The 15952-nt window shown below is 29.7% G+C and overlaps 1 protein-coding gene across 1 annotated transcript; it reads left to right on the top strand.

Annotated features, from left to right (window-relative positions):
• Positions 1-3731: 3731 nt before the first annotated feature.
• LOC100265889 (universal stress protein A-like protein) lies at positions 3732-5112 on the top strand. The gene is made up of 4 exons (XM_002275827.4): positions 3732-4061; positions 4518-4627; positions 4704-4822; positions 4915-5112. The coding sequence occupies exons 1-4, from the start codon at positions 3857-3859 to the stop codon at positions 4994-4996; spliced, it is 516 nt and encodes a 171-aa protein (XP_002275863.1). The 5' UTR covers positions 3732-3856; the 3' UTR covers positions 4997-5112.
• The last annotated feature ends 10840 nt before the right edge of the window (positions 5113-15952 follow it).

Raw genomic sequence — 15952 nt, 5'->3', positions numbered from 1 at the left:
GTCGGCTAATTTTGCAACTAACTTGGGTTTTAACAATAAGACATTGTGTCTTTATGCTTTTGTCTTCTCTCCCTTTTTGATAGATATTGCGCTTTTTGAATCCAATGAATAATGATCTTTCATGAAAATAGTTATTATCATTTGTAATGTTATCTTTTATGTAGATAGTTATTATCCACTTTAGGTTTGATAAATTCTTACAACTTTAACGTCTACATGATTGAAAAGAGTTTATACATGTATAGAAAAATTTTCCTCTCTTCAATGTGAGATATCACAATGCTCTAATACCAATTCTGATATCTCACACCCATCTTGATTATGTAGATACATTTAAAGTTATGACAACTCATTGGTCCTAGAATAGACAATATCTACATAGGAGAAAGCAAATTACCACAAATGGTATCAGAATCGATCATCGACCCTAATATGAAAGCTTGTTTTAACCTATAAAACTTTTTTATTTATTTAGCCTCGCAATCTTATGGGACATAATAAGGATATCGTGTTTGCATAAGAGCGTTGTGATATCCTATATTAGATATAGGAAAAAGTTATTGATACTATATATATATATATATAAACTCCTCTTAATTATATGAACATATTTTAATGTCATGAGGGTTCATTAAACTACCACCTTAGTGATTTGAGGAGTACAATAACCCAAATAAACTAGTTGTTGAGCTTCCCCACACGGAATGGATTTCTCTTTCCTTTGTTGGAGACTAAGCTAAGGATATGAAATATCCCCTCAAAATCATTCGATTGGTGTTTTCCTTACTATAGATTCTATTTTACAGTATCGAACGGGTCCTAGAAAGAGTGATCAAATCTCTTTATTTGCTAGAACTCCTAACCATATATGATCAGTTTAGCCTAAGCCTACTAACAAACCTACTAACTTTAGATTTTGGTTTGAAATTTCATCGAATATCCCTTTATTATTTTCTTAATTTACATTCACCTTTTGTCTCATTTTAAAATAAGAGAAATAATTAATGAAATTTCAAATTAACGAAAATTTGATATATTTAATCAAAATCTAAGGATGGTGAGTAAAATTAACCATTTTAACTAAACACTACAAGATAAAGAAACATTAAACCGTATCAAGGACTCCAAATCTCATTAAATTGATATCACTATTTTATTTTATTTTATTGAGTTACATTATTAGATTCCTCCCTTACTTGAGGAAAAGAAGCCCAACTACCTCGCATTGCATTAGGTCCCCCGTGAAGAGAGTCATTCTCCTTAAGATTCCATTTTTTTTTTCTTCATTACTAAGGCTGATAAACCCCTGGTTCTTTATAACCAGAATATGATGCTGCCTCACAACCACTCAATGGATGAGGAGATGAGGTAATTTCTCATTGGCTCCACTTCACCTTCAAATTGGCTTAAGACTTAAGTAATAACAACTGATTTGGACTCTAAATAGGACAAAGTGCACCCACTGGCCTTTGGATTTTTAGTGACTTTTGTGATCCATTAGGCTCATATTCCTTGTATGATGTGGTCTTTTGGAGCTTGGGTATTGATCTTTTTGAGTAGAAATATCTGCTGCAGCAGAAAAAATTGAGGATCATTTCCCTTTCTATTTTTAATAAGGCCTGTCAGATTCCACATCTGTTCTGATAGAGAATGATGTTGATCAAATTTTCCTTTTCATTACAGCTGATGTGAAATTTCTTTGATTCTTATTTCAATTTTTGGATCTTGTATTTGATTTTTCAAGACTTTTTGATAAGATATTTGATTTTTGTTTTTTTCTTTTTATTTGAATAGATTTGAATTTCACCTCAATCTGAATAGAATTAAATGTCATTAAATATTTAGACGACTTAATTTACTAATAGAATGCTATTAAGTGTTAAATTAAATATTATTTTTTATTAATTTCATAATAATGTTAAATTAAAATTTTTTTTTTTCACGTTAAGAATATTCGTAAAATTAATTTTAAGAATAAAAGAATTTATTATCATAATAATTAATTATAAAATTAGTTTAAAAAATTTAAAATTAGATAATAATTAGAATATTTAATTATGCTTGGTTGATAGGAAAATGTTAGAAATTTTCTAAATTAACACTTTTTATATGGTGTAACTTTGAATTGGATGTGTAATTGAAATATATGTTGCATTATTGAGATTAAATTATTATTATTATTATTATTATTATTATTATTATTATTATATATTTTCTTCACAACAAAGAGAAAATTTGATCCAAATGAAACTCATTTAAATCATATTCAAAACTTTGCTAATTTTAGTAAATTTATTTCTCATTCAAATTAATTATATTTTTTTTTAAAAAAAAAAAGAGTTTCCCAAAATTTTCAAAAGTAAATATGAATTTATTTTATATATGAAGTTGAATTTAAGTGCTCATTAACAAAGCTAAATGTTTTAAAAGAGGAAAGATATATAAAATAAATAAATAAAAACGTAAATTTTTATTTCGATATAAAAGAAAAAATCACTTTTGTCTATTAAATCAAAATTACCTTTAAAAAGTAATAAATTAAAAGCAAATAAAGAAAATTTAAAAACATCCCTAATGTACAAAGGATCCTAATTAAGAAGTTGTACATATATCATTTTGTTGTTTGGGTTATGGTTAAAACACAAAAAGAAAAAAAATTACAATTATTTATTATTTTGTTTTATACCATATGAATTTTTGTGGAGGAAAATGGAAAAATTTTTAAATGGGTTAAGAGTAAAATGTCCATAAACTTCTCAAAACTAAGGCTTTGTTTGATATTTGTTTTTGAAAATAATTTTTAAAAATAGTTTTTGAATGTTTTATAAAATAAAAGTTTGTTTAAAAACTTAAAAGTTTTTAACCTATTTTTAATATTTTAAATGTTCTTTGAAAACATCTTGTTAAAAGCACAAAACAATTTTCTAATTGTCAAAAACATTTTTCAATTTTTAACTTTTTTATTTTAAAAAACAAACAAATATTTTAAAAACAATAACCAAATAAGCCCTAAATTTTAATTTAATGATTTTGAAATCCCACCAATAAATAAATAAATAAAATTAGAATCTTAACTCTACTTCATTCAAAGAGCCCCTTTCCAACATTTTTCTACAAGAGAGTTAATTTATTAGTTTTCATACAAATTTATATTTTGGCAACCAAAAAGTCCAATATGACCATAAACACAAAATTAAAAAATTAACAATTATTATTAATACAATTTAAAATATGGATATAAATCTCATAAGATTTACGTAGTATTGATTAAGAGTTCATTTAGTAGTAATTTTATAAGCGTTTTTAATATTTTTAATATTTGAAATTTTTTATTATTCAAGTATTAAAAATGTTTAAAAAAAAATTATACAATCATTATTAAATACACTTTAAATAATATATTTAAAAAAAATTATTATTAATATTAAAAGAGAAAATAAAATTTTTTATCAATCAATTGACTTCCTAAACCATTCTAAGCCCCCTGATTCATGTTGGACGGTTTTGAAGATTCCGTCACCAAATAAATACATACATCAGTGTATCAATAATAAAAGGTAAATTATTATTATTATTATTATTTAAGGGTATAATATTTAAAAATCAATTTTAAAATTCAACAATCAAATTCTGAGATGTTCAAAAGAATTGTTTCATTTTCATTAAAAATAAATTTTAATGAAAAATAGGAAAAAAAAAAAAAAAGGGTAAACCGGGTGCGCCTGCGAGATCGACAATGAACTGCAGACCCGCCGGTATAAAAACCCTGCTCCCGACGCCTCATCTTCGCCCATTATCGGATCCAATCTTGAGGCAGAGAGAAGGGTTTCTCTGAATCGGTAGTGTGTGGTTGATAATGGGTTCGTTGATGGAGGAGGAAGTGGAGAAGCTGAGGAAGGAGAAGAGGATAGTGGTGGCGGTGGACGAGAGCGAAGAGAGTATGTACGCGCTCTCTTGGTGTCTCACCAACCTCGTTTCTGATGCTAATAAGACTAAAAGCACCCTCATCCTCCTATACGTCAAGCCGCCACCGCCGCTGTACAACTCCTTAGACGCCGCCGGTGAGAAGTTCATGTTTTCACTTTTTTTTTTCTTTGTTCAATTTCCGGTATATAACCTGCGGATCGTTTGTTTCTTTTTCTGCTTGTACCTACTGGTAGTAGTGGTAACAATCTTCAGGAAGCTTGGATTTGGTAGTGCGGGGGATTTTTTTTTTTCCCAAAATATAGATGTACGCTCAACAGATGTCAGATGACCGAGTAAAAGGGTCTGTTTGGATTTGGTACTTCGGTTTGATTCTTATTATTATTGTTAGTTGTGTTTCTGTTTTCATTTCTGACAGTTGCGTTTGCATTAAGAAAGAAACTTTGCTAGAATTGCTAGAAAATGAAGCTGTTTGGATTCGTTGGACTCTTTATGTATGTTTGTTTTGTATTTCTCTAAGGAAATCAAAATTCTTATATGATGAATTCTTATTTTGGGGTTTAAGATGAGTGGCCTGATTTGACTGTAAACAGGGTACTTGTTTGCAAATGATGTGGTTGGTGCCATGGAGAAATACGGATGGGACTTGGTGAATTCAGTGATGGCCAGAGCCGAAGCTGTTTACAAAGACTTCAGCTCCATTGTGAGCCTCTCTTCTTCTCTTCCCCATGCTACTATATTCCTCCAAAAATGGTTTAATTTTGCTGGGCTTGTTGCAGATGAGTGTGGAGAAGAAAGTAGGGACGGGAGATGCCAAGGACGTGATATGTGGGGCAGTGGAGAAACTTGGAGCTGACATCTTGGTCATGGGAAGCCATGACTACGGCTTCTTTAAGAGGTATACGCAACCCACAACACATTTCAGCCTATCAACTGTTATGATGAAGTCATTGACTTGAAAAAAATGGGTTTGGTTTTCACATTTTGCAGAGCTCTGCTGGGAAGCGTGAGTGACCACTGTGCCAAGCATGTGAAGTGCCCTGTGGTGGTGGTAAAGCGTCCTAGAGACTGAAGATCATCGAAGGGATGGGTGCTTTTGGGTTGAAAGTGTCTGTAGCATTTCAATGGAGTCTTGTCCTAATGTTAGAATGCTGCAAAAATTGAATTATGGAAGCATTATTTCAAGCACCCGGCTCATTTTTTTGCCTTCACAATCAATACAATACCAGACCCACGTCGGTGGCATGGTAAACAAAAACATATGTTAATGTCTTATTTGGAACGCGGCAATGTAATTTTATAGACTAAAGGATGAAAACATATACTTTAAAAACAAGATGGCACCGCATTATTGAAGTACATGAGCTTAGGCCAAGACAAAACGAACAATAATGTTAGCTGAAATTATTGGAAGGCTAAAAACAATGTCCTGATTGCGGGTGACATCATTGCGAAACGGAAACAGATTCCCTCATTCACTGGGATATGTGGTTCATGATTGGTTCCTAAAAGTTTTCACAATAAATTATGGGAAACCCATCATGTCACAGACCAAAGATTGCGTTACAGTCAGTCTGCAGAAAGCAGGGTTATTTTACCATTCAGATTATTCCAGGTGGCTGTTGGTGCGACTTTTTGGCGTCCGGGTCGAGTGAGTCATCAGGTGTCTTTCGGAGCGATCCTATAACGACAAAGAAAACCCTGGGAATTCGCTTTCGCTGCAGAAGTTTGAATGACTACAGAGGGCATCGAATCGGCCCTTTTCTATTCTTGGTAGGAGTCTTCTTTTTATAGTCCTTGTAAGAGGTGCTTTTCAAGCGATTTTAAGTAGGAATTGTCTAGCTTGGGGTGCCTGCTACTCCCAGGTTGGCTACTCTGCCTTCTGTCAAAGGGCCATGTCCAACACGAGTTTGGTTGATCCTGTGGGGTAGGGAATGAATGCATGGAGTTGTATTCGCCTCGCCCCTTTTGTGCCGCGTTTCGATTTTCGGCACTCTTTTAAACAAAGACTTGGTTAAGAATCAATTAAATCCGACAAACTCGATCTAGATTCTAAGCTAACTTGATTGAGTCATTTTGGGTTATCAAAAAAATCATAAGTTCATCTCAAAAATTAAAATTTTCATTTCAAATCACAATATAATAATCAAAATTGAGAAATCTCTAAAAAAAAATTCAACAATTTTTTTCAAAGAAAGCTTTTTTCACAACTCATTATTGAAGACTTGTGATGAAGAAGCCGATCAGACGAAGCATTTGAAAAGTTTTTCATTACAACTTATAATTGTCTTTGAAGTGTATAAGAAGAGAAAGTTGAGGGTCTTTCATTGTTAACTTTATAACGGATGGACTTGAGAAATATCAAATCTCTCATCCTCGTCGTCTATTAACGACGATCCTAGGCATTGGTCTCTCATATCTCTCTTTCTCTACTTTGTTGTGTGCTATAGAGGAAGACCTTTGCTTTTGCCAAACCCAAGTGCTCCTCTTTCTCGATGATGTGGGTTTGAGTTGAACCACTCCAATATAAGACTTTGTTTGACTTTGTACAAGTGTTTATTTGTTTAGCAGTATAGTGAGTTCCTCTAATCATGTAAACTTATTTTAAAGTGGTAATGACTCATTCAGTATAGATCAAATCTACATAAGAGAAAGCCATTACTTGCGTCCTAGCAAATGAGGAATTGAGTAGCCTAACATGGGGTTGGTTGAGTAACTTACAAGTTGGGCACAAGATTAACCAAATAGCTTGATACAGGTCGGGCAAAGGATTGGTTGAGCAGCTTAATAGAGGTCTAGCAACCTAATATGGGTTGGGTGCAGGACTAGTCAAGTATTGGTTAATTGAGCAACCTAATATGAGTTGGGCATGAGACTGATCGAGCAACCTGATAGAAGCCAAGTAACTCAACTTGTGGATACTCGACTCCTTAGGCATCGCCCGATCCTACTAATGGCTAAATAAAGTTAGACAGACTTCATGAAGCCTAGGTCCTATTGGCATGTGTTCTTGCCCATGCACACCCATGAGGACTAAACCCACTCAATGGGATTTTAAAAAATCCAATTTGGAAACCCTTAATCGGGCACATCGTCTACGACCATCATGAGAACCCGCACCACCCCCCGCCCACAAATAAAATGATTCTAATAAAATTATAATTTTGTCAAAATGAATTTTTGTAATTATCATATTTGAATTTTAATGTAAGTCCAAGTTAATTTGGAGAATTAATTTGATAATCAAAGTATCGATTAGGTAACATCTAGATTAATTTACAAATATTGCCCCTCATTATAAGACCATGTTTATTCTAAAATTTAAAATTGAGAAAACCATTGATCTGTTCTTTGATTTTTGCCTTGCATTCTTTTTTATTTTTCTCTTAAAAAAAATCAAATTAATTCCTTATCTCTTTTCTTCTCAACATCTAGTTCATGTGACTTTGAAGGAATAACTATTCATACCCAATGTTATGCAAGCTAAGTGTCACAGGATGATTCAACACGAACTTAATGAATGACTAAGTCCGTGACATAAGACTCTAATACAAATATGTTAATATATGAACACAAAGATAAAACAATTCCAACACAAAGGAAGATAATATCTTAATATGATTCAATTAATCATGCTTACATCCGCATTCACGAATAAGAGAAATCATTCTATTAAAATATAAAAATATCACAGACGATATAAAATAGATACAACAATTAAATCCCAAAATATACATATTTACCCAAAGACAAATGTCTTCATATTCATAAACCCAAAACATTTTCAGATTGACCAAATAAACTAGCACTGAACAACTGTATAACCTTTGCCTATGAAATGAAAACCCACCCAGAAGGGAGCTAAAGTTCCCACACTCTTATTTTCAGTGAACATGTACCTACAAATTGTTTCATATCAATGAGTGTGAAAAGGCCTAACAAAAATTAACCTCACAATCTATAATGAAAAGGCATTGCATGCCATCCCAATGATAAAATACTACTAGAGTCTGTTCAACAGATGGAACTGAGTTATGAAACTCTAAATAGAAAGACACTGAGGTGGTGTTTGTTTTTTGGCTGAATAGAAAAAGTCAAAATATTTGGCTTTTTCTATTCAGCTAAAAGTAACCTGTTAACATCATCTAATATAATTAATTAAACTTATTGATAACAAGCTCATTATAGCTATGTTGGATGATGTTAACATGTTACTTTTAGCTTAATAGAAAAAGCCAAAAAACAAACACCACCTGAGTGAGAACACAGCAATTTGAGGTGGAGCCACCACTTTGAAGATTGTGTATATTGCTAAATTAAAGTCCTGATCAAAAGTAGATTCATATATAAATGTAGTGGATGACAAAATCCCACATCCTAGTGATCTAAAGCTAGAAATGCAAGTATGAGTCTGACCAGGCTATGTGAGATTCCATAAGTGACACCATAGCCACGACACAAGAAAGTTGGGCCACTGCCTTGACAATTTTGGCTCAAACCTTTCATTAATCTATTTTATTCAAAGTCCCTCTGGATGAGGGCACAAGCAATAAGAAAACACCAGAAAGATCACAATCATGTTGAACCGAACTCCACAAACACCTGGTCATGTCATTGCCTCGTTAAACCCATCAACTTCAATTAAGATAGATAAAGAAACAATCCAATAAAACAAAGAACAATTTGACTCATCAAATGGGGCATGACGTATGAAAAAATGACAATCTATAAAGTTCATTCCAATAAACAGTCACAAAAACAAGACATTCTATTGCAATTGCAGAAACAGAGGAAACAACCCATGTAACCATTAATGGTAATAGTCATGATTTAGTAGGCAAAAACTACTTTCATTTCAAAATCTAAAACATACACTGATTTAGACTTGGGTTAAAACCAAAACATTGTAACTATTTCCAAAAACATAACAAGTAAAACGACACCGTTTCTTAACAGCATCCCCAGAACGGAAACAGCGCAATGTCTACGCCTCCTCCTCAGTTGCAGACCCTTCACTCTTCTTGTTATGCTTCCTCGCATACCTTTGGTTCCTCAAAAACTTGGGATCCATCTACGCCAATGCAAATAAAAGAAATCAAACACCATAGCACTCAAACCAGAAAACCCACCAAGGAGATCACAAAAGTAAAAGGAAAAAAACAAACGATTGGAAGAGATTAAAACAGAGAGAAATCAAACCCCTTTGGTGGAGGTGTGGCGGTGCTTTCGGGGTTTCTTGATTCCATTCTTGTGGGCTTTGTAGGACTGGTTGTGGGCAGTGTGGTTCTTCGACTTCGCCATTTCCCTACAGCATTGAAAGTGGAAGAATTCAGTGAGATGGGAGCAAAAACGGCGTCGTTTTACCAAAAGATGCAGAGGCTGTACCGAGGTGGAAGAAGAACGAAGCTGTCACAGCTATCAGGGTTAGTGTTAGGGTTTTGGGAGCATATGAAGAAAATATGTGAATCGGTTTAGGAGAAATGCGACTAGGTCCTCCACAGTTTACAATAACACAAGACAGCCTTCTCTCTCTTTTATTGTAAGGGCACATGGATTGGGCCGAACCCAACCTAAACTATGAAGCATGGGCCGCTCAGGCTCAGGCTCAGGCTCAGGCCCAATAAAATTTACAATAACTTTAAACCACCTAAAATAATCCTATAAAAAAATTAAGATTAGACATATATATTTTAAAAATAAAATATTACTGCTTAAGAAGCTTATTACATAAAATGTAAGTAAACATACATATCATGAATTTTATTTTACATTTATTTTAACTATTCTATAATTAACTTAACTTTTTAATTTAATATTTTAAAAATAAAAATAAATTTAAAAATATTTTTATTTTATATAAAATTCAAAATATTGAAAATTAATTTTAATAAGTAAATGATAAAACTATAATTTAGATTATATATATAATAAAAAAATTAAAAAATGGAAATCTTGTATACTAGAAGTGAAGTTCCAACTTTCGTGTTATCTCATAAAATATTGAGTTTTGGGTCGAAATGGGCCATTTATTAAAAAAAACATAAGATCTAACCATTTTTTGAAACTCATATTCAAATTGGCCTCTTTGGTGCCACATAGGCGTTATGTCATTAAATTTTATTTTATTTTTCATCATTTTAATTAAAGTTTCAGTTGGCAAGTGCAACTGAGACTTCATTTTTTAACTAAAGCCACAGTTGTCAACTGAGGCTTCATTTTTAAACTGAAGCCTCAATTGGTAATTAAGACTTAATTTTTTTAACTAAAGCCTCAATTGTTAATTGAAGTTTCATTTTTAAACTGAAGCCTCAATTGGCAACTGAGGTTTTATTTTTGAACTAAAGCTGCAATTGTCAATTGATGCTTCATTTTTTAACTAAAGTCGCAGTTGTCAATTGAGACTTTATTTATTTATTTTTTAAATTTTAAATTTAATTAAAAATTATTAAATTACAATTTATGATTGAAATTTAAAAAATATACTTAAAGAATAAATTATTTATATTTAAACTTAAGAATCTAGTATTACTTCAACAAACATAAATTAATAAATAGAAGATATTATAAATGAATATTTTGTTTATTAATAAATTAATAAACTTAAAATAATAAACTTATATAACATATAAATAATATATAAAATTGTATAATTTATTAATTTAAGATATTTAATTTGTTGTTTTTTAAGATATTAATTTATTTGTATTATGACAAATTTATTTTTATCAAAATAATAGTATACTTTTAAGTCACAGTTGCTAATTTTTACTTTCAAATTTAATTAAAAACTATTAAATTACAATTTATTATTAAAATTTAATATATACTTTAATAATAAATTATTTATATTTAAACTTAAGAATCTAGTATTACTTCAACAAACATAAATTGATAAATAGAAGATATTATAAATGAATATTTTGTTTATTAATAAATTAATAAACTTATATAACATATAAATAATATATAAAATTGTATAATTTATTAATTTAAGATATTTAATTTGTTGTTTTTTAAGATATTAATTTATTTGTATTATGAAAAATTTATCTTTATCAAAATAATAGTATAATCTTAAGTCGTAGTTGTCATATATAGATTTTTTGACAAAATTAGTTAATGAAATTAATTAGAAAAAGTTTACTACAAAATGTAATTTTCAATAGTTTAATCAAAGTCACAAAAAATATCTAATAAACATTAATATAGTGGAAAATAAAAAACATATATAATCTCACATGTCTCCACAAAGAGAGAACCTATGTGTAACTGGTACTCTTTTCCTTTTTGGACGCTCATCTCTAACTGTAGCAGGTACTGCATGTGATACATGAAGAACATTTGTTTGTGATAGGGTTGGAGCTAGAAATAGAGGTGGTGGTGGAGGTAGCAATCTAGGTCGATGTAGGCCCCGCCTACCCCTCGGAATGGTTGGCGTTAAATCTAGTTGAGTAGATGTGTCGATCTACACTGATGGTGAGTCTAAAGAGGTAGGAGGTTGTAATGGAGGTAGGTTTAAAGAGGTAGGGGGTTGTACTGATGATGGGCCTGAAGAGGTCAGGGGTTGTGCTAATGGTGAGTCTGAAGAAATAGGGGTCTGAACTAAAGATAAGTTTAAAGAAATAGGGGGTTGTACTCATCGTGGGCCTAAAGAGGTAAGAGGTTGCACTGATGGCAAGTCTGAATAAGTAGGGTGCTGCAGTGATGGTACATTTGAAGAGATGGGTGACTGTACTAATCGTGAGGATAAAAAGGTAAGGGGTTGATAGTGTCGACATTTCAAGACCAATTGATAGTGTCTCTCAACACCAATGATATCATATATCATGTTCAACAATACCACAAAGGTCATATGAATGGACACATCTATAGGCTCAATCTCTACATTATTTCCAATATATCTCAAATCCGTTTCTGTCCTCAAAATTGTTCCATTCCAATAACATAGCACTTCAACTGTGGAATCAATCATAATTGCCTTCATATAGATAATAACAAATGGTTATTATATAAAAAATAATATTTATTCAAGTAAAAAATAATACTTTATGGTCAATGATTCATAAAAGACAAGAATAAACTAAATAAATATTGGAATGTAACAAAGCTTCATGTTTAAATACCAAGTTCAACTTAAATGAAAGTAATTTATAAGCAAATAAGTGTATAAGTAAAGAGTATGGTGATATTATGAATTAATATGATAAAATCAATGAATATTTCAAAATGAATAACTCATAGAGATGAAGAACTCATGACAGCAAATTAACATGTCATTTTATAGTAAAAAAAATAAAGTAAAATAGCATAGGGTTTAGGTTCAATTTCTTTTATTGATTTTTAAATAAAAAATCATGAGTATGTCTCAGATGACCTAAATAATGGCAATAAATTGTAGCATTGGTCATAATACTAAACATCAATATGGCAATTAGGACCATTGTCTTGGGTGGTAGCATATTCGAAATGGATAAGAATTATTTCATCATTCCCTAAATACTAGCTTCTACCTAATGGTTTCTCCATTGACGATTTGTACAAATACATGAATAATAATAATAATAATAAAAGGCTATTAATGAAGTTCCCGAGTTCCAATAACATATATCACATTTAAAAAAACTAGTCAACTAACTCTATTCTATAGTTCTTAAAAATTATTTTTAAGAACAAATTTATGTTCGAGAATTGAAATATGAAATACAATTTGCTCAACTTATTATTCATAAAATTACAACATACTTATATATAATACAAAAATTTATAAAATATTTTTAGAAAACTATCTAATGGTAATTCTCTTGTTTGGATGTTGAGAAAATATTGAGCTTACTACTATGTCTATTATTGCGTAATTTGACATATTTTATTTTATTTTATTTTTTGGTCCAATAAAATGTTTTACACATGTTTGGGTTACAAACACATTTAGTTTATTTTTCTAATTTGATAATTAGGATGAGATTAACTTTTAATATTTTATTGATAAAATGAAATTAATATTTTTATATTAAAAATTAAATTTTAAAATAAATATATGTTAAATATGTTATTTTTAAAAAAAAATTGATATTTTTTAAAGAACCTTGTAAAAAAAATAATTTTCAATATCTCATAAATAAAAACCATATCCTAAGGTTATTATATTGTTTTATATATGGAACATACAATTAAAAACTTTGTTACCATAATGGAATAAATAATACAATTTACTCTCATAAGTGGAGAATATCAAGTACGTAACCTTCAAGCTGACCCAGTTAGTTTGGAATTGGATCTGGTTAGCTAGTGGTAAAGCAAACCTCGGGTGATATGGACTCATCCTTCTACAAAGGATCTGTTCCTTTTATCTTATAGAAGGGATAATGTTGGGAAACATTTATTGGTTAGTTTCTCACAAACCCATACATGAAGAGATCCAATGAGCAATAAGTGATGAATGACATATTTTTTTTTTCTTACTCTTCTTACTGTGTCTAGGGCCCATCATGTCTCCAAATTTTCGTTGTGATCTCAGTCCAGCTGTCGAACTGATTCGATACATATTAAATATTATTCATGTATTGTGTTGACTTGTCATAAAATTAAATAATATTATTTTTAAAAAAATAAGATATTATGTAAATTAGCAATTGAAAATATGAAAATAAAAATAAATAACAGTATATTTTATAAAGTTTATTTAAAAGTGAAGTATTTAAATATGATATATTTATAAAAATGACTCTACTACACCTTCAAATTTTAATTATTATATTCATTTAAACATCCAAATATATAAATATTTTATAAATTTAGTAATGATATTATCAAATTCACAAAAGTTAAAAACTTAACATTAAGCCCTTGAAAAATCCAAAAGCGAGTTTAGGATAGTAAAAGATATTACAATTATATAGTTATTTTTATTTTTTAATTAGTAATAATAAGTCTTTGATGTCGATGACATAAATTATATTATAAGTAGTGTTAATTTAATAATAATTGACCTGAAAGACCTAAAACCCTCAAACAAACCCCTTCTTTTGCTACTCGATGACTCAACTATAGCTTCAAGCTATTGAGCACTCTAATAAGGACCTTCAAGCTAAAAACCAATTAAGGCCTAAAAACATTTTATTACCAATCAAAAAAGGAAAAAAAATGAACTGATTCATCGGAGAAATCAAGGTTGGACCATTTAAGTGCGTTGCAGATCCAGATCCAGAACCAGAACCAGATGCTACAAAATCAAGCCCTGTTTTTCCATGTAGGTTACCCTATATGATGCTTAAGCTAACAAGGCTAAAGCTGAAACCAGCCCTTAAGACATTAATCATCACAATATACAACTATAGGCCTTGTGTGAGACACCAAGCTCACATGTATGTCTTGAGTTAGGATGTGTTAGAAAACAACTTTAAGGAAAGATATAACATTCATTCTCCCAAAGTCCCAATAGAAAAGGGACAAAAAACAACCTAGAATAAATGCCAGATATTAGAATCACGGATTTGTCTTTTTCCTCTAGAAAATTTCATTTTCCCCATAAATTTTCATTTTCCCCAGAAACTTCAACAAACGTCTACATCTTAAAGGGCTTCAATATTTGGATGATAACAAACTATTTACGCTAAAATAATCGTGAAAGACGTAAACAAAAGAGAAAACCAAAAGCAATAAGAAAAAAAAAAAACTGAAAACCGAGATTCCGAGATGGGAAAATGCCAAAAATTGTACATAAAACAAGCCAAAAAGAATATTGGGACCAACCTCAACCTTGATGCTTTGTAGCTCTAACAATGTCTCTCTCACAGTGGCCCATTAGTGTGGCTAGGGTTTTGAAGAAAAAAATTACATAGAGAACAGAGCACGGGATAGGAAGCTGGGAAAGTAAACAAAAATAGTATAAAAATTGGGTTTTATGTTTATGTGGATTGATGGGGCTATTTTGAACATTGGTTTTGGAATAAACCCACTTTTAATATTAAGTTTTTGAATAAGCCCATTTTGGCCCAAAACTCCTAGATCTGGTCGGGGCTTTAGAACGAGAATTTTGGGGCAAAATGTAAAGAAATATCAATTTTAGCCCCCTTACCAAACTTATGTTAAAATTAGCCCTTTTATTGTCATATAGGAGTCATAGCATAATTTTTTTTTTAAAAAAAAATTTAAGTTAAAGCCTCAGTCAACTGAGACTTCATTTTTTAACTAAAGCCTCAATTAGCAATTGAGGCTTCAATTTTTATTTTTTTACTTTAAAATTTAATTAAAAATATTAAATTACAAATTATTATTGAAATTAAAAATATATATTTTAATAATAAAACCTTATATATTTAAACTTAAAGATCTAATACTACTTCAATAAAGATAAATTGATAAATATAATAATAAATGAATATTTTATTTATTAATAAATTAATAATCTTAAAATAATAACGTTATATGAAATCTAAATAAAATATAAAATTATATAATTTATTAATTTAAGATATTTAACTTGTTGTATTTTTAATATATTGATTTATTTGTATTTTGACAAATTTATCTTTATTGAAATAATAGTATATTCTTAAGTTTCCATATGTAGATTTTTTTTTAATTATTTTAAAGCATATATTTATAATTTAATGTAAAAAAAAAAAAACTATTATTTGTACACACAATATATACATTTTGAAATTAGTTAATGAAATTAATTAGAAAAAGTCTACTACTAAATGTAATTTTTAGTAGTTTCATCAAAGTCACAAAAAAATACCCATTAAACATTTATATAATGGAAAAAAAAAATGTCCCTCCCTAATATTACATGTGATATAACTTAAATTAATAAATTATATAATTTTATATTTTATTTATATGTCATATAATTTTATTATTATAAGATTATTAATTAATTGATAAATAAAATATTTATTTATTATATTTATCAAATTATCTTTATTGAAGTAATATTAGATCTTTAAGTTTAAATATATATATAAATTTTTATTATTAAAATATATTTTTTTAAATTTCAATAATAATTTAATATTTAATATTT

Source organism: Vitis vinifera, chromosome 7 (genome assembly GCF_030704535.1).
Source record: "Vitis vinifera cultivar Pinot Noir 40024 chromosome 7, ASM3070453v1".
Lineage (NCBI taxonomy): Eukaryota > Viridiplantae > Streptophyta > Magnoliopsida > Vitales > Vitaceae > Vitis > Vitis vinifera.
This window is presented reverse-complemented; position numbering and strand designations above follow the sequence as displayed.